Source organism: Caretta caretta, chromosome 12 (genome assembly GCF_965140235.1).
Source record: "Caretta caretta isolate rCarCar2 chromosome 12, rCarCar1.hap1, whole genome shotgun sequence".
NCBI classification, from domain to species: Eukaryota; Metazoa; Chordata; order Testudines; family Cheloniidae; genus Caretta; species Caretta caretta.
Genome location: NC_134217.1, coordinates 13,537,649 through 13,564,056, shown reverse-complemented (window position 1 = coordinate 13,564,056; position 26,408 = coordinate 13,537,649). Strand labels below are relative to the sequence as shown.

The 26,408-nt window shown below is 38.4% G+C and overlaps 1 protein-coding gene across 4 annotated transcripts in view; it reads left to right on the top strand.

Moving 5' to 3' along the window:
• Positions 1-22,974, top strand: part of FTO (FTO alpha-ketoglutarate dependent dioxygenase) — a 332,351-nt gene extending 309,377 nt beyond the window's left edge. For all 4 annotated transcript variants that reach the window (XM_075118354.1, XM_048817020.2, XM_048817012.2 and 1 more), the window contains one exon: positions 22,562-22,974. In XM_075118354.1, coding sequence (XP_074974455.1) covers positions 22,562-22,703 — 142 coding nt within the window. In that variant the 3' untranslated portion in view covers positions 22,704-22,974. The remainder of the gene's footprint in view (positions 1-22,561) is intronic.
• The last annotated feature ends 3,434 nt before the right edge of the window (positions 22,975-26,408 follow it).

Sequence of the window (26,408 nt, the reverse complement as noted above, 5' to 3'; positions counted from 1 at the left end):
AGAGATCTTTGTATTCTGATAAGATTGATAACTATTGTTATAATTCTACAAAAATTAAAAATGCCTTTTTTATTTTTCCCTCAATATTTTCTTAATGATGTATTTTTTCTAGAATAATTAATAAAATGATTTTATAATAAATGATTTGTAATACTTTACACTACCATAGCTTCTTTCAAAGGGCTTTACAAACTTCAAAGATCTGCACTAATTTTGGGTGTTTTGAGGTCTGGGTGCCCAAATGAGAGATCTCTCAGAGGTGCTGAGTGCCTGTAGCACGTTGGGTGTACAAAAAATGGAGGCAACCAAAATTAGCAGACACTTTTGAAAAGTTCAGCCTAATTAATTTTCCCTCTCAGCATCTCTCTAATGTAGGATTGTGCTTTCTGCTTTATAGATGGGGGAAATGAGAAGGTTCAGTGGGTCTGTTCACGGTCACACAGCAGGTCAGTGGTGGAGCCAGGAGTAGAAACCAAAGCTCCTGAATTTGCCACTGTGCTCGGACCACTGCACAATGCTGCCTTCTTTTATACTGCCAGTTTTAAAATTATAAATCGTTCAGTATAATGCACTTAATTGGCTGCATTATACATGTCGTGCACATTAAACATGTACTTAATGTGTACATGTTTATACCATTCTACTGAAAAGACTGTAGTATTTTGATAACATCACCAACATAAGATATAATTATTTAAAGGAAATGGTTATTGTCATAGCTTCTGTAAGGACTGACAAAATCTCTGTCGAGGGACTATGACAGATGCAAAAAACCAAACCCAATATTCAACAAATATTCAGAATAATTTAGATATAACAAATATAACGTGATAGCAAATATTTCTATGCTAAAAAAAAGCGTGGCTACTTTGTGGGGAGAATTTTCCTTCCCTACATAATATCTCTATTTATTTATTTATTTATTTATTTTATTATGAAATCTCCCCAAATGGCAGGTTAGTACAATATTATGTGTGGCTAGAGCAGTAAATGGTTGTATAATTTTATGGAACTGATACTTTAAAAATCACAAAGGTATAAGATAATGTCACAGATCTTTCCCCATGTTTGATTTAAAAAAGTAAAATATCTGCATGTATGGGGGTGGGTTCCATGTACATTATAAAAGGTCAAACAAGAGGTGGATAACATGATTGATTGATTCAATTCAGAGTACACTAAGGGACCATGATCTCTGTATGTATTGAAAGCCTGTTTTTTTAGTTTGTGTATATTCCAAAGAGAAAGGTTAAATGTGTCTGACATTATGGTTACAAGTTATTTCCAAAATGTACTTTACCTACTAATGCCATATTCCTGTCCCTTGATTGTATAAATAAATGGAGCAATATGATCAAAAGTTCACAGTTCCAAAGTTTCATTCTCCATTAATTGTTGTGGGTCTTTATAGAACTTTGGATTTATAGAAATATTCATTTTTTTTAAAGAGGCATGTTTTAGTATACAAATTATGAGTCTGTTATCCTATAGATAACCTAATAATGAGCATTGCAGAGAAGCATTAATAGACCCTAAATATTTCAGTTAATTCCCAGGCACTTTCGCCTATAGAACTGTTCATCTAAAAAGTGTGAATGCCACCTTAGCAATCTGCTGAGAAACCTGGCTTTCCATCAGTCTCTTTGCAAGGGCAGAAGTTATTGCAGCTAATCAAGTTGGGTAAGCAGTGAGGCCAAATGGTTTCCCAGGTGACCTTGGTCCTTTAATACACTGCAAGGAGCTGATTCTCTCCATTAATAGTTTTGTTTGTGAGAGCTGAAAAGGTGACTTGTAATACAGCTCCTTTTTCCTGACTCCTCCATATTGACTTTTTGAACAGGCAGATGATGGCCTTTGATTCAGTACGACCTTCTTAGTTTTAGTGAAAAGAACGAGGAGTACTTGTGGCACCTTAGAGACTAACAAATTTATTTGGGCATAAGCTTTCGTGGGCTAAAACCCGCTTCATCAGATGCATGTACTGGAAAATACAGTAGGAAGATACATATATATACAGAGAACATGAAAAAATGGGGGTTGCCATACCAACTCTAATGAGAGTAATCAATTAAGATGGGCTATTAGCAGCAGGAAAAAAAAACTTTACAAGGGATAATCAGGATGGCCCATTTCAAACAATTGACAAGAAGGTGTGAGTAACAGTAGGGGAAAAATTAGCATGGGGAAATAGCTTTTAGTTTGTGTAATGACCTATCCACTCCCAGTCTTTATTCAAGTCTAATTTAATGATGGCCAGTTTGCAGATTAATTCCAATTCAGCAGTTTCTCCATTGAAGTCTGTTTTTGAAGTTTTTTTGTTGAAGAATTGCGACTTTTAGGTCTGTAATTGAGTGTCCAGGGAGGTTGAAGTGTTCTCCAACTGGTTTTGAATGTTATAATTCTTGACGTCTGATTTGTGTCCATTTATTCTTTTGTGTAGATGCTGTCTGGTTTGGCCAATGTACATGGCAGAGGGGCATTGCTGGCACATGATGGCATATATCACATTGGTAGATGTGCAGGTGAACGAGCCCCTGATGTTGTGGCCGATGTGATTAGGTCCTATGATGGTGTCCCTTAAATAGATATGTGGACAGAGTTGGCCATGGGCTTTGTTGCATGGGTTCGTGTTTTTGGTGTGTGGTGTGTGGTTGCTGGTGAGTATTTGCTTCAGGTTGGGGGGCTGTCTGTAAGAGAGGACTGGCCTGTCTCCCAAGATCTGTGAGAGTGAGGGATCGTCCCTCAGGATAGGTTGTAGATCCTTGATGATGCACTGGAGAGGTTTTAGTTGGGGGCTGAAGGTGACGGCTAGTGGCATTCTGTTACTTTCTTTGTCGGGCCTGTCCTGTAGTAGGTGACTTCTGGGTAATCTTCTGGCTCTGTCAATCTGTTTCTTCACTTCAGCAGGTGGGTATTGTAGTTTTAAGAACTCTTGATAGAGATCTTGTAGGTGTTTGTTTGTGTCTGAGGGATTGGAGCAAATGCAGTTGTATCTTAGAGCTTGGCTGTAGACAATGGGTCGTGTGATGTGGTCTGGATGAGAGCTGGAGGCATGAACAGTGTAAATGAGAAGATAGGTACATTCCATACCTAAGCTTTCCCCTGGAGAGCATCTTTGTAAACTTACACAGAAAATCAAGGGCAATTTTTATATATTTTATATTTTTTCTTTAACTTTATTATTGCTTGATTATCAGCTAAACTCTTCTGGCCTGATTCCCCTGACCTGTGAAGTCAGTTGAATTACGCCAGTGTGTAAGATGTATAAGAGAAAGAAGAATCTTGCCTGTATGTTCTGTTAATAGATCCAGAGTTGCAATTAGATATTCTCGACAGTCTGCAGTCAGCACTTTAGGGTCTTTCTCTCTACACTGTCATAGGGTTCAAATACCAAAATGCCTTTCCTGGGGCTTTCATGCTAGAAATCCTCTTCCATTCTGTTGGAATATCTGTATCAGCTACCATGCACCATTTTGCACAGAGCTACATTGCAAAGCATTTTTAGCAGTTTGATAAATTCTGTGGTAAAGTTTTATGGAGTTTGGGCCAGGAGGGACCATCTGATCATCAAGTCTGGCCTCCTGTCTATCACTGGCCGTTACATTTTACCGGATACCCTTGTACTGAGCATGATACCTTATGTTTGATTGAAGCATAACTTGTATTGCTGAAGCATAACTTCAGGAAAGGTATTCAGTCTTAATTTGTAGACAACAAAATATCAGCTCCTTTGGTAGTTTTTTCAAGTAGTTAAGCACCTTCTCTGTTTAAAAAAAAAATGTGCCTAATTTCTAATTTGAATTTGTCTGGCTACAACTTCCAGCCACTGTTTCTTATGTCAGGTTTCAGAGTAACAGCCGTGTTAGTCTGTATTTGCAAAAAGAAAAGGAGTACTTGTGGCACCTTAGAGAAAGCTTATGCTCAAATAAATTGGTTAGTCTCTAAGGTGCCACAAGTACTCCTTTTCTTTTTGTTTCTTATGTGTTTCTCTGCTAGAATAAAGAGCCCTTTCATACCTCGTGTTTTCTCCCTGTGAAAGTATTTATTAGGGCTGTCTAGAGATTAAAACATTTAATCGTGATTAATTACGTTGTTAAACAATAATAGAATACCATTTATTTAAATATTTTGGATGTTTTCTACATTTTCAAATATATTGATTTCAATTACAACACAGAATACGAAGTGTACAATGTTCACTTTATCTTTATTTTTTATTACAAATATTTGCACTGTAAAAAAACAAAAGCAATAGTATTTTTCAGTTCACCTAATACTAGTACTGTAGTGCAATCCCTTTATCATGAAAGTTGAACGTAGAAATTTAGAATTATGTACAAAAAATAACTACATTCAAAATAAAACTATGTAAAACTTTACAGCCTACAAGTCCACTCAGTCCTACTTCAGCCAATCGCTCAGACAAACAAGTTTGTTTACATTTACAGGAGATAATGCTGTCAGCTTCTTGTTTAGAATGTCATCTGAAAGTGCCAGATGCACTAAAGATTCATATGTCCTTTGTGCTTCAACCACCATTCCAGAGAACATGCGTCCATGCTGATGATGGGTTCAGCTCAATAACAATCCAAAGCAGAATGGATCTATGCATGTTCATTTTCATCATCTGAGTCAGATGCCACCAACAAAAGGTTGATTTTTTTTGGTGGTTCGGGTTCTGTAGTTTCTGCATCTGAGTGTTGCTCTTTTAAGATTTCTGAAAGCATGCTCCACTCTTCGTTCCTTTCAGATTTTGGATGGCACTTCAGATTCTTAAACCTTGGGTCAAGTGCTGTAGTGTTCTTAAAACGAACATGTGCTGAGTCATTATCCAAGACTGCTATAACATGAAATATATGGCAGAATGCAGATAAAACAGAACAGGAGACATACAATTCTCCCCCAAGGAGTTCAGTCACAAATTTAATTAATGCATTGTTTTTTTTTAATGAGCATCATCAGCATGGAAGCCTGTCCTCTGGAAAGGTGGCCGAAGCATGAAGGGGCATACGAATGTTTAGTATATCTGGCACGTAAATACCTTGCAACTCCAGCTACAAAAGTGCCATGCGAACGCCTGTTCTCAATTTCAGGTGATATTGTAAATCAGAAGCTGGCAGCAGTCTCTCCCGTAAATGTAACCAAACTTGTTTGTCTTAGCGATTGGCTGAACAAGAAGTAAGACTGAGTGGACTTGTAGGCTCTAAAGTTTTACAGTTTTATTTTTGAGTGCAGTTATGTAACAAAAAAATCTATATTTGTAAGTTACTCTTTCATGATAAAGAGATTGCACTACAGTACTTTTGTCTGAGGTGAATTGAAAAATACTGTTTCTTTTATCATTTTTACAGTGCAAATATTTTTAATCACAAATAATAATTTAAAGTGATCACTGTACACTTTGTATCCTGTGTTGTAATAGAAATCAATATATTTTAAAATGTAGAAAAACATCCAAAATATTTAATAAATTTCAATTGGTATTCTATTGTTTACAGTGCAATTAATTGCTATAAATGTTTTTAATCGTGATACATTTTTTTGAGTTAATTGCTTGAATTACCAGCCATTAATCGACAGCCCTAGTATTTATGCACGGTAGTTAAGTCATCTCTTAGTCTTCTTTTTGATAAGCTAACCATTTTGAGCTCTTGATGGCTCACATTGTAGGGCATCTTCTTCAGCTCTTGAATCATTTTTGAATGAATTCTTTTCTGCACCCGCTCCAATTTTTCAATATCCTTTTAAAAATGGGGACAACAGAACTGTGTGCAGAATTCCAGTACTGGTCTCACCAATGCCATATACAGAGGTAAAATTCCTTCCTCTCTCCTCTGTTTATACATCCAAGAATCACATTAGTTCTTTTTGCCACGATAGTACACTGGTAGCTCACGTTCAGTTGCCAGTCCACTATGACCCCAAGATTCTGTCAGAATTCTTTCAGTGCTCCAGGACACAGTGCCCCATTTTGTAGGTCTGACTTGCATTTCTTGCTCTTACGTGTCTAACTCTGTATTTGGCTGTATTAAAACACATTTTGATACCAATGGTATGTAGCCACTATCAGAAAGCAAAATTTGTATGAATTTCCTGGAATTAAGAACAGCTCGATCTGCATTAATTTCGTTTAAACAAAGACTGAGATGAACTGTCATAGTTCAGGACAATATTATAGCAATGTCCATTAGGAAGAGAAATGGGAAGAATTAGATCTGCTGGCCTGCACAAAGAAATGATGACTCTTGTGGAATGGGAAAAAGAAAATATGCATCAGCAATTCATGCAAAGAGGTCACTAATGTGGCTCAGGTGGCAAACAAGAAACCAGGAAAATTGGAGTTTGACAAATAACATTCAAATAAACAAAACAAACTATTTGGAAGGCCAAGACTATCCTGTTTTCATCAGGCTCCAACAACTGTTCTTTTGCAGGCACAGAAGCAAGGGAGTCACATCAGAGGACCCGTTGTCAAAGAGATGGCAAAAATACTTTATTGTATCTGTTCCCTCTGGTCCCATTAATCCACAGAAACTCTGGAAGGATGGACTCACTTATTGATCAAACAGGTCTTGGTATTTAAACCTTTTAGTTAGCTATACTCATCTGGCTTCGTCTGTCTAACAGTCAAGGCTTTTTTTTAAGTGTCTAATGTTACACAGAGATCCATACAGTTTATACCTGACACAATGATTACTGGGCAAAGTCACTATGCACGGTTTCTCAAAGTGTCATTGGTAGATTCTAGAAAAGTCCACCCAGGCATTATTTTGAGCAACATGTGATAAATGTTCGTCACATCACTTAATGCACTACTGGCAGGTGTTCAGATCCTATAATGATGTGCACAGTATAAGAATTTATATATCGAATAGAATTGAAAATACTGCTATCATAAGAAAAGTCTCAGCTAACCAGGTATGCATGTATGGCTAGGGTTCAAACTCTGGTATAATTAGATCAGCCCTAAGGCTCCAATTCAGCAAATTGTTTAAGCGCTTACTTAAGTCCATCCTACTCAGCAAAGTACATAAGCACATGCTTAACTTTAATCACATTCTGACGTATTGTTGAAGTTAGTGGAACTTAAGCACATGGCTAAGAGCTTTGCTGAATTCTGATGGACTGCTGAATCAGGTCCTAACTTAGCTAATGGAAGTAGGATGTTAAAATTCCTACATGATGGTCTAAAAGGATATGACAGACTAATGCCACAATGGCATTGCAAGTCAGTATGCTCAGCAAATGCCTGTGTTTTCAGCATTGACAAATCTGGTTTCTTAAGTGAGCCATGGTGAATGATTAATCCACAGAAAATTCACAAGTGCTTGCTGGTTAGTTTGAATTGTGTGTTGAAAAATGCCCATAAAATACCCATTTGAACTACTTCTTAAGGTAGCGTCACCACCTCCTTTATTATCATTAAAATATTCCTCTGTGGCAATAACTTTATCCAGAAGAAATTTCAAGACTAGGCGCATTATCTATTGAAAAGCAATTTAGTAGTTTCCATTCAGGCAAGGTAGTTTTAAGAAAAAAACCGAAGTTTACTCCGAAGGCAATTGCAATCTTCCATAGATCTCAGGATATTATATTACCTTCATTCTTTTCGAATCCACAGCATAAGAAAGAGAAAGACTGACATAAATTGGATGTTTGAAGAGCTCTGAAGATAGACATCAGAAGGACTCAAGAGTAAGGAAAGATCTCAGAATTATTTGTTCTTTTCCATCTTAAAGTAAAAGAGAACAAAGCATCAAAGGCATCAGTAGTGAGGTTCAGAGGTTCAAAGTCAGTACTGTATATCATATTGTATAAAGAAAATGGTTTGGCAACACCAAAAAATCTAAAGTCACATTCTGTGGGAGCAGTACTGACATTGTGGTTAGAAAGATCCTTTGCTCTGTAGAAAATAAATATGGAAAGTTTACTATACTAGGCGCTACACGTTTTATCTGTTGGAAGCATTTGGCAGGTGAGTTCTGCAGTCCATGGTGGCTCAGTCGTGGATGGTGGACAAAATTAATGACTTTGACTTGTGCATTCTAGAGCTGGATTCTGCATTCCTTTTAGGCTTCAATAGGAGTTCTGTCTGTGCAAGGAGTGCAGGATCAGATAGATACATGTAATTCATCTTATCGGTTTTATTCTTATTCTTTCAATAAGATGGATGTGATCAGGATCCAGACAAGAAAATTTGTTCTTATCTGATAATCTCTTATTCATTCTCCAGTCCACACTGGAGTTTTAATGGGATTAAGATCAAATATTTAAGAATGTTTTTAACTGTAATCTTTTGGGATCTGATTCTGTTCCCAGACTACTTTTACACTGGAGTTACTCCTGCTCTGTACCAATGTAACAGAGTTCAGAATGTGATCCTTTGACTCTGTATATGGATCAGGATAGTCTTTTATTACACTGGAGTAGAAGTGGTTATTAGATATCTCTGTATATTGCTTTGGAAGATTTCATACTGGAATGCAAAAAGATAATTACAGAAAACCCAGGGGTAGACAATTTGATACCTACCACCGTTACTGATGGGGAGGAAAACCCTATTGTTAGAATTGGTGAACACAGTAAGTAGCAGAAATTATAAGTTATGGTTGCACCATTTATAAAACACTAAACCAAACCTATATTCATTATATATACAATTCATAACCCTAGTTCATTGGAACCTCACCTGGACAAATCATCTTAGCTGTTTCTGCTATATTGAAATAAAGTTCTTCAGCAAAAACAGGAATATGTATATGCACACACACACTCCTTGAATGTCTTAGGATATATTGCAGCTATTTATAGGAAAAGATACATATAACCCCCTCCTTTGTCTGAGAGCTGAACATTTTGATATTTCTCTCAATACAAATGGAACTGCTCAGCAAGTCATCGTCGTGGGTGTGACTGGGAGATGGCAATTGAAAGATATTCTTCTGCTTCTCATTTCTCTCATTGATTATTTTATGACAAATGAACAATTGCTTTTCATCTCCTGCATGACCACTGATAATCAGGAACACTTGTTGATAGTGATTGCAATGGTAAAGTTATATTTCCAGGATTTAGAATCCCTAGTAGACTGTTTTCCAGCATTTCACTGGTGTTACGCAATTTTTATTTGTACCAGCATGAACATTCAATCAGAGATGTTAGAGGAAAAGACCTCTTAGGTAGTCTAGCCCATCCCCCTCCTGCCAGTGCACGAGTGTTCCTTACAGTACATTTCTAAGTGCTTTATCCATAAAATATGGATGGATAGAGAAATAGACATGTAGAAGTTCAGGGATTATTAAAATACCTGTTTGGATATTGTAGGAGTGTATTTGGCTAAAAAAAAAATTTCTCCCTCGGTCCTTTTGTGGCTCTTTGTCCTTTTGTTTCCCACTTTCCCCAGAGTCTGCCCCTTCCTGCTTCCCTCTCACCTTGCTATGACCAATGGGAAAAGATTATTTTTTAAAAACACTGCTTTCGATCTTAGCATCGTGTTTCACTTGTGGGACACAGGCCCAATCTTCGTTATAAATTTTTCCCCTTACTGCAGGATTCATTGTTTAAGACAGCATAGTCTTGTAGTGTAGATAGGACCGAACCATGTTTTAATTGTGCTCCCCAAGGTATGGATTCCAAGGCTCGAGCATGCTTCAGGAATATTTTGGAAAATGTGACTTAGTTCCTTCTACACTGCAAGATTAAACCATTTTTTCAAATTTCAGGCAATAGGTTGTGCCTGAATACATTAGATTTTCACACTGCAGACAGGGCTTTAGTCGGCCTGCCACCATTTCTTTGCTGCACTGAGCTCACTCTTTGACTAACCTAGTTTCGTTTCAGTCAATAAAGATCCTGTTTCACTCAGATGGACCAAAGTTGGTGGGAGCAGCACAGTGATAGGAGTTAATGGTGCTGGTGGTGGTGGGGAAGTGATTTGGGTGTTGGGTTTTGGGTGGGGAGGGATTGAGAGGTGGGTTGCAGACAAGAACTGATGCTAGTGAAATGGGACATTTGGAGGTACTACTAACAGGTGGTGGGGCAGGTCAGGGATTGTTTCAGGAACCTGGGAGGGCAGCAGTGGAGTGTTTGGGTCTGAAAGAATCTTAAAACTTGGCAGTTGAAAAGTCAGAGCACATTTTTCTACCGTTTTGCCCAGTCTAGGTTAAATGTGTGAAACAGTGGGATTTCTATCAGTTCCCTTGGGGGAAACTTTCACAATCTAAAAAATCTTCTCTTGATCTCACTCCCATGTACACCAAATCAGGATTGTCCATTCAACAATGGGTGTCTATTTGCCTTTCCCGCAAATGTGTAGGGTTGTAGTCCCTAATAACGAAGCTGCAAGAACTAAATGCTCCTTTCCCGTGGAAAAACACATCATCAAAAATCTGTGCAACATGTGTGCAGCTTCCTGGAAGAGACAAAGGGCACAGTCTTCAAGCACTAAGGATTCTTGGGAAAATCGGGCTCCCTCCTTGTAAATCCTGGGGCATCCTATGGAAAGCCCACCCTGCTGCAATACTTCCCCGGAAACTATGCTACCAGTTCATTTTCTCTGATTCTTAAGCCTTGTATGTTCTCCACCTACCAAGAGAGCTAAAAGGCATGGATGGGGAGATTAAATGCTGCTTTCATCATTAACTCTTGTGTGGGCTTCAGCCAGAAGAGAAGAACATGCCATGTAGTGCTTAGATCAGCCCCCAAATCTCCCAACAGCCTACTGATAACAGAGGAGAGTATCTGTAGCCTCCTGGGAAGCATGCTACTGATATTTCCTTTTCTGCTGGTTATATTACCACTCCTCTTTCCTCTCTTTTATTTATTGCCACACTGCATAACAGAGGAGAGTATTTGGCCCCAAGCAAACACCCTAGTTAAATAAATGGGGGAAGTTCACAGCTCCCTGGGTGCTATTGCGTCAGTCTGTCTGTGGACTCAACAGGATAACCATGCATCAGTTTACATTGTCCAGGCTATCTTCTCAACCAGAAGAGCTAGAAACTTTATGTTAATAAAAGCGTAGATTCTGGATAATACAATACAATCTCTCCAAAGACCCTAAATCAGCAATTACGTCTGCATTTCAACGAACATGGAGGAGCAATGTCTCAGTTGATAATGCAAACAGGATGAAAATAGTTATTTAAAACTGCATAAAATCAATACTTTGGGGAAAACAAGTCAGCTGTGTTTATACTCTCTGTGCATAGCACACATTTTGTTTCTTTGAGAAATCATAGGGAAGCACGGATTGTGTGTGAGGTAAAACAGCAGATCGTACACTGTATGAGAGAGAAATGGAGCATTTTAGGTTCCTGTTGAGGGAATATAAATTATACTGAGGTTGAGATATTTTTATGTTGTCTGGAGTCAAATCAGTATTCTCAGTCAAGAATTGCTGCACAGCCATCATTTGTAATGAGAACAGTAAGCCTAAATCCACGCCGTTGGTGTTGAAAATTTTCCTCTAAATGCTTAACCCTTCAGAGTGGTGGGATTATTTGTAAGTGTCCATATGGAGGGGTGTGTACATAAATATGCATACCCATTATTCTCATGCATTCAGGGTACAGTGCATTTGCACATGTTGTTCTAAGAAACGGGGAACAGAAGTCTCTGGGAAACAGGTAGTTGTTGCACATATACAATATGAAAACAGTAGGTTAGATTGGATTAAACTTTGTGTTTCTGCAAATGCTGTGCTGTTTATTAAGTGTTGCTCTGGGGGATTTGTAACCCCCTGTAGTATAGTGGTCATATTTGTTGATTAAATAACCGGACAAACTTGGCACACACACTACCCCAATGAAGGCATTCCTATGTGGGGAACAGGGACCATGGGGAGTTTCACAGTGCTTGTTCCTAGTCCTCTCAGGGGGACTAATTTGTTCCCAAACTGAACTGGCAGGAGACTTGTCCACTAACCACACAGACTTTGTAAGATCCATTCAGATCTCAGGACAGAGAGAGGAAGCTGGACTGCCTCTGTGGAAGCCAAGTGTCGCAGCACTGCTCCATTGGCTATCTGGTCTCCTATGGGTAGCATGGCTCCATGAAGTCTCCAGTGTTATACACCAGGAACCTCCACCCTCCCGCCCATTTGGGATTATGGGCTTGGCAGATGTGATCTAATCTGATCAGAGGTAGTAACTCTTTGATGGATTTCTGCTTGGAAATTCATGTAGTGGAGCCAACCATACTGTTTCTTTGTCTTCTTTCTTCCGCCAGCCCATTCACCTAAAGCTGCAAAGCCCATACACCAGGAAGGGACTTTCCACTTGGTTGGGGTTGAGAGAAGGATTTGGGATGGGGAAAAGGAGCTTTTCAGTCTCATTTTACACCCTCCACTTCAGAGGTTAGTCTGCAGTCCACTCTTCACTCTTTTCTGAAGTTACAGCCAGCTAAATATGTTAGCAAGTGAGAAAAGCAGTGAAGTATGTTTGCACAGGTTTATTTAACATTGCTATTGAAAAACCTTGGATGTTAGTTCTGTTTTCACTGCAATAATTACAGATGTGATATTTTTAAAAAATTACAATTTTCCATAATTTTTTTTTTAAATATGTGAGCCTAATTCTTGATGCCCATGGTTAAACTCTGTATCTTTGTTGTGTGAATTCATCAATATGAGATTTTGAATGTATAATTTAATCTCTTTGGTTGTTATATATTTGGAGGAGATTAACTTCTTATTTGTCTAATGTTTCTCTGCATGATATTCCAGAACAAAGAGGTGGAGAAATGAATTTTGAATTTAATTTTCTATATAAAAATGTAAGAAACCTTGAAAGATGTGTTACGTTACCTGGCCCTTGATTAGTACAGTACTTGCTTCACAGTAAGGTTATTAAATATGAGTGGTGATGACAATATCAGATTTACGGACATTAAAGCCCATATAAGCTTTCTCCAAAAGGTTACATAAAAACTAATCTAAAAATTCTAATCTTAACAGTATTAAAAATTACTATTATTGCTCCTGTATCCCATAGCCTCTGAATTTCTTTTATTTGATTAATCTCCGTCCTATGTGAGTGCCTGTGTGTATACATATATGAATTCCTTTTAACATACATTGATATATATACATGAAAATATTGATTCTACTTAGTTCCACCAAGTGGATATTGTTTTAGGGCCTTGGACATTCATTATGTGAAGAGGAAAGACAGGTACTGCTTTTGTACACTGTATTGACTTGTGTGCGCCTTGCTATTTCCATCAGTGTGACATTCTGTAAAACCCAGTAGTTGTACTCAAGTTTACCATCCAGTTCTCAGGTGAGCAGATGGAGGGTGGGGGGGAAATATTAAGCTTGCAGTTTGGGTAATAATAGAAACACTGGCATTTTAAAGCTCATGCAGCTGTCACTTAAACCTCTTTATTGTCAAATTCATTTGTCTCACCCCTGCATCTATGTAGAACAGCAAAATATTCTCTGCAGGACAATGTTAAAAGCTAGATTCTGATACAGATTTACTTTGCAAAACCACATACAGTGGTAGTACTGGTCGATTTCAGGTCATCATGCTTGTGTCACGAGTGATTCCCCAGGATGCTGCATCGGATCCCTCATTACCAATAGAAAGAATGCCTGCAGGAACCTCAGGCTTTTTTGTGAGCAGGACAACAAGCTTCTGTAACGTATTAAGAGTCAAATTCACCACTGGCACATTTGGTTACAGATTTTTGGAGTCAGAGTTTGGGGTGGAGTTTTTACCACCCTTGCGGTTATCTGTGGAAGGATCATATATAGCCCTTTCATTTTTTCTTGGATTATAAACTCTAAACTGGTACTCCCTCAGTCCAACCCTGAATCTGGCATTCCTTCTCCCAATTCCTCACCTGGGAGCAAATTCATTTCCTCAGTTGTCTCTTCCCTCTATAAATGAAGAGCAGTTGCTCCTGCTCTGAGCTACTACTGACTGTTGGGCACACTCTAGCCACAGCATATAAAAGAGCATCCACAAAGGCTGAATGTAAGTGGGCTAGACCACTATGGAACACAGTAGGACCAGATTTTCAGAAGAGCTCAGAACCCTTCAGTTTCCGTCTGGCCACTTCAGTTTAGGACCTAACTGGGAGCTGAGTGCTTTTGAAAATCTGGCCCTTAAAGTCAATCAGACTAAATTTTGCATTTTGTTTGGGGTTTTTTTGTTTGTTTGTTTGTTTGTTTTGAAAGTTTTAGTTTGCACTGTCAGGTAAGAACCAACCTGGAAAAATTAAAAAGAAAATGTCTCCACAACAGATTGTTCACCTTTCTCTTCTCTAGAGAGCATGGTGTGAGTGCAATTTCTGCATTAGTAAAATGCTAAGAAAATTGGTAATGTGGATTCAGAATGAACCTCAATTCCAGTTCTGAAAAAAAAATGGAATTTGATTGTATCATCCCAGGACATCCTATTGTTATTTCTGAAGGAAAAATAGCATCCAGCCATATGAAGTAAACTATTATGTTTCTTTTCCTGATTACATTTCTCTAAACACCTTCTAACTCTATACATTTCCATTATCTCTCTGTTTTTCAGCAAGCAGCAGTTTGATAGGGCACTCAGTGTGAATCTCTTATTCAGAATCTTGTAACCAATGTGTATAGGGTTGGCCTGCCAGTATTTTACAGAGATAACTATAGTGATCAGAAAGTAATTCTGTCCTCCTTGAAAGCACAAGCAGCATCAAGGGAGATGAACTCACACCCCAGTTCCAAGCACCCTGAACTTTGCTGAAGTTCTGATTTATATCTAGACATTGTGCCTGCTCCTTTCTCTAAAACATGCTGAACCAGACACCTAGAACTGAACCTTAACCCTGAACCTTGGGGAAGTTCAGCTCCAGTTCCAAGCGTAAGCTTTGCTGCTAAGGCCAGTCTCCAACGAAAAGGTCTTTCTGACCGGGCATAGTAGTAATTGCACTCTGATACAGGTGTCCCAGATTGAAACTCTCTGAGAGAAAATGCATAGTTAATGCAATGGCTAGAGCACATTCTTCTTCCGATGGTAGAGTCACAGTTTCTTCAAAAGTGTTTATTTTCATTGTTGTTCTCAGAGGACAATAATTCCATTCTACTGAACAGCAAGGAAAGTTACTTTAGACCTCTGAAATGGTATACCTTTTGTCTCACAGATTTCTGCAGTGTTCTACAGCTCTATGCCGCAGAGCTATGGAATTCAACACTGTGTTCCCTAAAGCTTATAATTGGGCTGCCTCAGACATGATACATATAATCTCCGAGCCATTTGACCCCATATTGTTATATGCGGTCAGGTAGGAGCAATGCAAGTTTCAGGTGACCCTATCATGTGACTGAGATCAGAGGTCAGCAACTCCTAACTGTTCAGCTGTCAGGGTAGCCCATTCATCACCATTGTTATGTAACTGACATGCTAACAAATAGACCTGGGTATAAAATTGTTCTCAGCATTCTACCTGATGGCCTTAAACCTTAATTGGTGGCAGTAAATTTTCACATGTTAACAACTACTGTGACCAGACAAGTGCCTGGAGCGAAGGGAAGGATAAAATTAGGCCTATCATAATTTGTTAAATTGTTAATGTCATAATGGACACCCACCTGGTTAAGTGGATAAATGCTTTCTCTTTACAAAGCTTCCCCTAACCCCACTGTATCATGTCAGGCACTTTTATCCTCACACCTTTCGATTTACCATGAAAATATAGTACAAGATCATTTATTTTAATGGCAGATGTTACAGTTTTGATACTTTCTAAGGAATTTATCCCACTCCCCCATCCATGACCAAAGATGAAGGACATTGTCCACCATCAAACTAAGTCTTTACGTAAAAGCAATGCTTTTCATGTTCTTTACCAAGCAAATCAGTCTGTTTAGCAAATCAGATTTAGTTTTCTTTCTAGACATTTTTAAATAAAAATGATAAAAGATTGTATGTTGTGATTGCAAGTTACATCAGCTGATTTACTCAGATGAGATGCAAGGCCAAAGAACTGATTGCTATCAGACATTAAGAAAGTCTGGATTTTTTTTTAAAGGCATGTAAATTTCAGTGTCCTGGCCAAATTTCAGCTTGGGTAATTGCATCTAGTTTATAATAGTCTCTCTGCAGTTTCCGCTGGATATGATATTTTTTATTGTTACCTGGGGCCATTGTCAGGGTTGCTGTTTGCTGGTAAACATTTAGGGTGAAATCATGGGCCTGTTGAAGTCCATGGAAGTTTTGCCATTGACTTCAATGGGGCCAGGATTTCAACCCTGATGCTTACCACCCCAAAAGTAGCTGCATTATACTGGCAAGAGAGGCATTTTGTGTGTGTGTGATTATTGAGATTTACTCACCTGAGTAATCTATACTCATGTAAATAGTCTCATATTTTGCTATAGGTTTGAGCACATAAATATATATAATTCAAGAGAGAAATGCATTCTCTGATAAAATGCTAAGACAGCAGGTTCAGAATGAACTGGAATAATCTTAAAAGTCAGTGGAACTATTCATCTGTCATAATTACTCAGGAGAGGAAAGATTTGAAGGCTCAGGACCTAGGCCACAATCCTGCAAGGGGAACTGTGTATATAGATGCCTATGATTGTGCAGAGCCCTGTTGAACTCAGTTGGACTCTGTGCTGGAGCAATGGTTAAATCATGCAGACCTCTTTGCATGGGCAGGACCCAACTTGGTAAGATCTCTGTGAATCTTCATGCTGTCTAAAGAGAACATTATTATTCAGAACAGTGTACATGTTACAAATGTTAAATCGTTTTAATCAAGGTTGACGCATGTGCATGTCTTATTGGGGGATTATTCAGCATAACAACCCATTTCTTTGCAAATCTCTAATGATTCTACTGACATACAAATATTGCATATGAATGCTAGTTTGCCCATATTTTTATCTGGGCATCTACCCAGCCTCCACTTGTGCATGTGAAAAATTTCCTAAGGATGTACATTCACTTCTGCTTTACAAATTCTAACACCTTTGCGTTAACAGTGTTAAAATTTGCATCCTGAAAACTCAATAGAATACTTGGACTTTGAGTGTTCAAATTCAATTACTTTAAAAATTCTAAAACCTGCTCATGTGAAAGTGCATCCGCAGCTGTGGATACTTGCAGACTATGGCCAAACGTACATGTCTATGCAGTTTGGCATGTGCACAAGTGAATACCATGAGCTGAAAAATCAGCCCTATAGAGACGACATCAGCTGGCTTTATTCAACTAGTATAGCACTTAAGCAGGTGACTCCTGCCCTTAGAGTCTGATGTTCAAAGGTGCTGAGCACCTGGAGCTCCTATTCCATTCAAAAACAGACCCTTGCAGTTTGGTGTCCTTTTGCTTGGAAACTGTCTTATTGACCTTTTACCTGTGCCGCTGTTTTATAAGCACATATTAGATAATATCTTTAGCCCAGTGCATCACTGACAGAGCACACTGTGGTGCCCAATATTTTCCATTTCTATGTGTGGTGAAGGAGTGGCTTTAGTGTTTCTAGAGAGAGCAATAGAGATAACATCTAATAACAGGGCTTTCAATCTGTGCATCTTAAAGCATTTTTCAACATTAAGGATCCAGGTGTAGCTCTGCATTTCTCTGGAGTGTTTAAGTGAATACCTACTGCTCCAGCAATGATGGATGGGAGGTATTAGCTCCTTTATAAAGCATAATGCCTCCAGGGATCCTGGAGTCAGCACCTATAAAAAGATGTAGTACGTGTCCCCCTCAATTATCCCCTTTTGGCACTTATAGGTACGTGGTGGGGTGAAGGCCTTCACCATGCCCCCCATTTTGCCTCACCAACCCCTATCTGGTCCCCACCACTGTTTTCACTCCTGAGCAAAGCCAACCAAATTAGGGCTACCTCCTGTGGGCTGGGAGGCAGGGAATGGACTCCTTGTGCCCTCTCCCCATTCTAGTTACCCTGTGCAGGGCGAACCACTCTAAGTGCCTATCTTCTGTAGGGTAGATAGACATGTTACTAGAAGCCAGGAGTCATATCTCACAATTCCTTACTCTGATTACTAGACAACACTCCACAGTTGCATTAATCAGATACTTCCACACCACCCACATTTTTCTGCCTGTGTAGCATGTGGTCCTAGTCCTCATACTTGAACAGAAAAGTATTTGTCTGAAATAAGAATATGTAAGAATATTGATACTTATTCCTTATTAGTTGCAAAACTTAGGGGAAAGAAAGAATACTGTTTTTAAAATCAATGGCTAGAACATTACTGTAAAATCTATTGATTAAAAACACAAAGTATAATGTTAGTCATTTAGTCTGTGGAATGATGCAATACTGAAATAAATTTATCCTTTGACTTTTGCATTAACCTTTTATTGACTGCTTGCATACCCATAATTAACACACACTTTAGCTAAAGTGGTTAATTTTAGCATCATGATCAGTGTCCTCTAATGTAGCTGACACCCTGATCATCAAAATGTAAGTACAACCCTAGAGATGATAACCAGGGAAATATCTGATTTAGTGAATTTATATTTGCCCATAGTGAGATTAGCCACCATCTCGGTGAAACAAACAACTCTTATAAAAATTGTATATTATTGTTTAATTGAATTGTTATGAAAGGAAAATTAGTTGGTAATATTAATAAGCAAAAGAGATTTCCTATTGTATACCCATAGCCAGGATCAAAACCAGCTGAATATGGTGGGAAAGAGGTAATGAGAATGTAGATCAGTGCACAGTGAATTGTAATCAACTGCTACTTCCAAATGGAGATTGTAATTGAAACTGGGATGGTTTTGGTTGTATTGGTGAGGGGCTCGGAAGGTGAGGCTTTGGAAAGGTGGACACCATCCACGCGTTTATAGGTACTAGTCATTTATATTTTAAAATGTCCCTCTTCCTGTTCGGTGGGTTTATGTTACCAAGGACTGGAGGGCCACTTTGGCACTAAGCTGATGTGCTGGAAATATACTGCAGCTGTTGGTCAGTCAGCCTCCTGTGAGCAGGATACAAAAGAATCCAAAATTCAGTAGCTCTGCCTGGTCTAGGTAAAAGAGGGCTTTTCCTGCACCGGCATGTACCTATATAGTTGTCCCCCACCTACCTCCAGTCACCTGTGGGGGAGGGGCAGGATAGATCGGCGTCCCCAGGCTGACCTGGTCGGCCGCTGCAGTCAAAAGCACCTCCTTGGCTCTCGAGCCCTTAAAGGGGCCCACACCCTTTTTGAACAAGCCAGACAACAGCCCCCGGTCGCTTAACGTGTGGTGAGGTCATTCAGTGGGGATCGCCTAGTTCAGCATCTCACTCATCCTATCTAAGAACCCATGACGTTCCGAGCCTGCGACATGCAATACATATTGTTCCAACTTACTCTCTTGTGGGGGGTTGACCTTTTTTGGTTACTCAAATTTCAACCACCAAAATATAATCCTCATCCTAAGCTTTTTACTCCCCACCAAGTTTGGGTGTTCCTAGGGTTTCCGAAACAGCACCTCTTCTGTTGTAGATCCTAACTCCTTCTGCCTCTGGGAGGAGACATGTTTCTATCCTGGGAGGAGTTAATGTGGCTTCACAGTAATTCCGCTATATGTTTGTATGTGAGGTTCAATGCCTGTGGATACAGTGCCTCAGCTGAAGATACCTGTGCCCCTATGCAGGTTGCTCAGGTCTGTCACTCTGTTACAGTATCAAAGACCAAACCCGGGACAATATCCTTTACAATTGTGGGGAAATTTATTAAAGTTAGGACCAAAAATATTACTACCAAAAGGATACTGACTCCTTTTCACATCAAAAAAGGGGGTACATAATTAGATGGCCTAATTCAGTTTTGTGGATGCTACTTCATGTGATAACAGCGTCACCCAAGTTGTTCATGGTACGGTGACAGCATCGACTTTAGCAGTGATTTCAAAGGACTTAATCGTGCCACCATTTTACTTGTGTAATTCCTATATAAGTCAGTGGGGCCTGTACCAAGGCCGAAAACCGCGGCTGAAAATAGGTGATATACATAATGTATATGTTTACCATTCACAACTTCTCTCACTAGAAAAGTGACATTAAAATAGGTGGACAGAACAAACTGAAGAAGTGATCAGAGTGCAGTCATCTCTGACTTGCAGAGGAGCTCCAGACTGGGTAGATATGGTGTGGAGGGCATGGAAATGATGGGATGCTGGCACTGGCCATTTCTCTCCCCTTCTCAGGCACACTTCTGGCCTCAGACTTGTGAATCAGGAAGACTCTTGTGGATGGTCACTGACATCAGTCCCTCATGTAGAATACAATGTGGCTCAAGGTTCCCAAGTGCGTGACTCATGTAATGAGACGTGTTCAGCAAACCATGTCACGTGGTGCGGTGATCTCTCAGACTGTCTCTGCTAGGGGAGCAATGGAGCAGCTTGTGCTGCCACTCCTGGGCTGCCCAATTAACAGCAACGTTGGAACTATTGGTATATTTAAACTGACACTGATGCCCAAAATTCAAATGTGAGGAAAAAGTTGGTAGGAAATAAATTACATAGGGAGGCGCTGAAGGTTAGGAATATACACTACAACTGGCATTGAAAGGTGATGCATGTTCCCTCCCAAAGAATTTAAAGTGATTGTTTATAATAAATTGACTTTTGCTAAAGCACATAATATGCCTGGCAATCTTTACTAACAGCGCCTCTTGATGTGTCAACTGTAATAATCTCTACACGGTTTAATTTATCCACTTTTAGATTGAAATGCTAACACTGGAATATCTTATACTACCCAGCAAATTGAGCATGCTATTTTGTGCCGAGACCAAAAATAAAGCAAGATTTTAAAAGCCTTACAGAGTTATGCTGCAATTAGTTTCAGCTTCTCTTGCATATTAATTTTCTCCTGTTCCTTTATATAATTTGGAAAATGTCTTCAAAACATGATGGCACAATCAGTTAAGTACCTCTCAGAACTCATACACTAAACTGCATTTTCTCTAACAACTGTTATAAAGCAGCCTGCAAAACAAATCCTCTGTTATTCTGTACAGTGCAGCTTATCAATGCAAACAGTTTAATATTTATGCTAAGAGGATTGTCACAAGGAGCTTCTGTTCCTTTAATTCTTGTTTTAAATAAATAATGAGAACATTTAAACACATTACTCTTCTCGGGGCCCTGAGGTCGGCTAATCTTATTATTTATGAAGTGATGTGCTACATAATAGTACTTAGTGCATGTTAACAGATGCTATTATCAGGGGCTGATGTGGAGAGCTGAAGATATATTGGAATGTTATGTGTTAATACTGTCCTTGTAGTATAATGTACGATGGATTGAGTGCACAGGATGCTGGTGCCACAATTAACCACACACCAACGTGGGTGTAAAGTTGAAGTATGTTTTCTCATGGGTATTACACTGCCATTAATAATTCCCAAGAGAAGAAGACATCTTTCATTTGGGAGCATTCTCTTCCAGAAGGCCTCGAGAGGGGGCCAGGAAGTTATTTGTGTTGATCTTGTTCATTTTACAGAGCTGAAAGACACCTGAGTAGTATAAAGCCACTTGAAAAATAAATTTCATTTTATATTTTTTAAATAATGAAAGACTTCTATTTATATTTTGCATACAAAATATAGTTTTGCCTATTTCTTACTGGGGATAAAACAGTTAATTTCTATCTATGTGATCTGATTTTTCTTGTAATGAAATGAATTCATCTACTGTACATATGAAGTAATTGTAATAGTATTTGGCACTTTTCATCATCATAGTGCTTTACAGACATTAGCTAATTAATCAGCAAATGGTAAATAAAAAAAGTCACTGAATTGTTACAAATTTTCTAATGCAGTGCAAATAAGTGGCAGCCTGTGTTACAAACTAATCTTAAGAGATGTGACTGTTGCTACTCATAAAACTTTCCTGTGCTGGGCTGCAATTTAGTTGCATATTATAATTAGACTTCCCTAGTATTGATGAATAATCCATTTAATAAAAAACACTGTAATTTAAAAGTTTTCTCTGGGGACTAACATACACTAACATCTTAATTTAATTTTATTGAAGTTTTGCCTACCTATTCATCAGTGGAAATTGTTATTAGCTGCCATTTGCATATATCTTTATACACTTTTTCCTTTTTACATTGCCTTTTTCAGAGCAAAGGAAGCTTCTACACTTGTAAATCTCTAGAATCTACAAAGCCAGTCCTGCTTCTGTAATATTATTTAATCTATCCCCCGACCTTAATGCAATAAATTCAGTTTAATCTTTCTCAATAGTTTAGTAATACACTGAAAACCCACAACCATTTAAATCTGATAATAGTTTAATCATGTACTTTAAATAACAGCTGAGATAATGAAAAAATAATTCACCATAAAAAGGTATGCAAACTGAATTTTCTTTCTGATTGGCTTTCTAAGAAATCCCTCTAGATAACACAACGCTTACAACAGAAAACATGGCTGCTTCTCTATAAGTGAACAACCCATTTTGTCCACAGATTTGTTATCTCTCTCACTCTTTGTTTGTTTATCTTAATGGACAAATATACCTTCCTTAGAGTTTGGTTTCTTGACATTCCTTCTCTTAAAAGTAATTCTTTGTTCATCTTTTCTTTTCAGATGCCAGTGCCAACTTGCAATGAGTTTGCCAGAAGAGCAAAAGCCAAAGTGCCATCCCCTCTGGAAGGATGATGATCCCAGTATGCCTCTGCCATATGATCTTGAAGAAGTAATTGCTAACCTGCAAACTCTGCTTGAGTAGATGGAGCACTAGAAGATGTGCTCTAGTTTAAAATTACTAATGCTCCACTTTTCATCCTTTTGAAAGAAATGTAGTCAAAATGGAATAAATCTCTTAAATTCTCTTATCCTTAAATCATATGAGTTATTTTATGTTTTCTCTGAATGCAGATATATGCTTTTTTACCCTTTTTATGCCCTTTGTAACTGGATTATGGTTCTTGGCTACTGTTTTAGTGATTGCCACAAAAAAAAGAGGACTAAGCATAAAAATACAGTATGAGATCTTAAAAGTAAGGTTGTTTGTGATCTGTTTTGAAATAATAATCCAGAAAAGCCAGCAATTCCATGCTGGACCATACAGGACTATCCTGAATAAAAGAGTGCTAATTTTCTTTAATTTAAGTTGTATTTTAAATTAAACTGGTTTACTTCCTGAAGTCATATAACCAAACTAAAACAAAATTATATAGACATCCAGTACATCAGTACCACGATTAAAAAGTGTAACATTCATTGCTTGACATTGCTACTAAAATGGGGATTATTCTATTTAAAATCATATTGAGGCCAAAGGTGCGCTTTGCCAGGATAGCTATACCAGTATACTGTACTGGGAAAGCACTCCTACTTAGACACAGCTCATAGCAGTTGTGTCCTTGCCAGTATAGCTTATTCCAAGTCAAAATAATTATACTAACAGAAGTGCAGTTTTGCAGTATAACTGCATCTACATTAGGAACTTTTGCCAGCACAGGTATGTCAGTCAGGGATCACACCTCTTCACATTCCTGGCCAGTACAGCTATGCTGGCAAAAGTTTGCAGTGTAGACCTGGCCTGAGTATATGGTATATGGTATCACTACATTTCTGGGGCTGTTGCTCTGGCCATCAGCCACCCTTAAAAAAAAAGGTAAGACACCTTTAAAGAAGTAGCTATTGTACTTAAATTAGATTTGATTGGCTTAGGATCTTGATCCCGGGACACACCATTTAACTGATATCCCCTGTGTCAGTTTTCTTAGGACTTGAAAAGAATGCTATTTCATGAGCACAGCTTTTTTTCTGCTCTAGTTAAGGCTTGGCTGTACCATTGGGCAACCTGCCTACATTTGGATTAGTGCCACACTAAATGCTGTTTACTCTGGAAATCACTTAAAGATGAACTAGTTGAAGTTGTGGGGATTCTGTTTCAGAAAAGGTGGTTTCTCATGCAGACAGATATTCCTTTGGAAAGGAGTTAACAAAATACATTAACACAAGTTTTATTTTGGGGGTGGGGGAGGTGAGTTGTTTGTTTTTGCTTTGGCTACTTTGATTAATTTTTGTTTAATTAAGCACTGGTAGAAACCATGGGAATTGCAGTGGTGAATTGAATTTGACTGCCATAATTAGAGAAGAAACTTCAATGTTGTAGACAGCTGCTCAAGTGAAAGCATAACTATTAAAAAATATCAGCAAACAATAATTTACTGTGGTATTCAGAGGCCACTAATGTCTTTTCTTTTTTAGAAGACTGGTGGTAGCTTTTAATGGAATTTTTAAAAATACGTAAGTCTAAGGCCTTGCTTGTGCTGGGGATTGAAGGCAAAGTACTAGCTGCATCAGTCCAAGCCTCTTGTGCTTTGTGCCACAGTTTGCAATGGTGGAGGTATAAATCCATGAAAATCTAGGAGTCTGCACTGGTGCAGCTACACTGGTGCCTGTAATTGGGGGACATTCCCAGTATAGACAAGGCCTAAGGTTCACTAGCAAGATGTCAAGACTGAGACACCTAATGGTAGCTCAGATAGGATTAAATGCTGTTTCTGCTTCCAATTTCACTTATACCATTGTAAATTCGAGTAATTCCATTGAACTCATTGGAGTTACACCACTGTAAAATACGAATACAGCCCTCCATTTTCCCAGTGCTCATGATGGGCAACCATGAATTAGCAAAGCTGATTGGAACAGTCCAGAGCAGATGGTAGCACTCAGAAGAACACAGCAAAGAGTCCTGTGGCACCTTATAGACTAACAGATGTATTGGAGCATAAGCTTTCGTGGGTGAATACTCACTTCTTCAGATGCATGTACATGCATCTGAAGAAGTGGGTATTCACCCAGTACATGCATCTGAAGAAGTGGGTATTCACCCAGTACATGCATCTGAAGAAGTGGGTATTCACCCATGAAAACTTATGCTCCAATATGTCTGTTAGTCTATAAGGTGCCACAGGACTCTTTGCCGCTTTCACAGATCCAGACTAACACGGCTACCCCTCTGATATTCAGAAGAACACAGTTACAGGTCAATAATCATACAAGAAAAAGGAGCACTCAGTATACTTGTTGCCTTGGTCAAGATACTACTAGAAACAGACAATAAGAAAATGGTTTAGAAAATTGCTTTATTTCATTTGAATAATTATGACTGAGGTCCTCTTGAAATGATCCTCTAGCACATCCATTAACATTGCAGCATTAGGTAACTCATTACCATTTTGGATGCACTACGAAACATTCTTCACATAGGCCTCTAATGGATGTTCTATGTACGGGAATTGTTTATTGACTCTAGATACTCCAGATACATGAGGACTGAGGTCAGTCTGTTTCAGGGGAAAAGCATAAATTAGTTTCTAACGTTGGATTCAGTGATTCTTTACAAATGGTGAAGTTCATGACTTTGCTTACATTTACTTTTCATCAGCCCTGAAAGAATTGAGGTAAAATAGTTCCCTTGCATGTGTGTATGTCAGGCTAAATGGATTACGGAAGATACAGATCCGTTTGCCTGTCTGCACTTGACTTTAGACAATATTCATCAATTTTATAAAAGCTACAGACTAAACATGGAACCAATACAAATGAAATGCTCAAGGCATGGACTTTTTATTTAAAAAAATTGATACACAGTTAGTTTTATACTGATAGAAGGAAAATTTTGGCAGAAGATAGAGAGCCAATACATACATGTTAGGCATAGTATACACCACTGTAACAGGCATTGTGCACATGACATAAAAGTGTCATGAATATGCTGTGGAACCTGCTTCCCAGAAGGACTGGCAATGTATTAACTCTTTCTTCCCTGCACCATAATGTTTTGTCTATAGTCAATAACTTGAATGAGCGTGGTTATCTGATCTCTTCAACATTTTGCATAAGGAACAAGTGTAGTCAAAATTCATTGGCTATGCATTTTAATCAACATTGCATCACTAGTTAGGGGATGAAAGGTGACGGGCAATTTTAAGGTGGTCAGTAGAAAACTACAGGTGTTATGCCATGTAGATCAGAAATTATTTCATAATGCTTTATTCACATCACTGCATATGAAACTATTTCATCCTACAGGTTCTTCCCCTTGTTAAAAGGTTAAGTAAATGCAAAACATTAACACCACAGAGTAGATTTTAAAGTCACCATTCTTACGCTCTGAGCTTTACAAGAGAGTGAGAATGTCTAAAATGTAAATAAGAATGCTATGAATAATTACTAACTGGAAAATCTCAAGGATGTGTAGCATGCCACATTATAAATATCCAGAACATTTCTCTTTATTATCATAATGAAATAGTGGATATTTTAATTGGTAATGAAATGGATTTACTTAGCAAGATGTCCTTTCAAATCATGTATGATCTCTGTAGTGCTGTGGGACAGATTTGGGGATTCAAGAGCCATAATAAAAACAAAAGAGGCAATAAAAGAATAAAATATCCATCACAAACAATGCTAA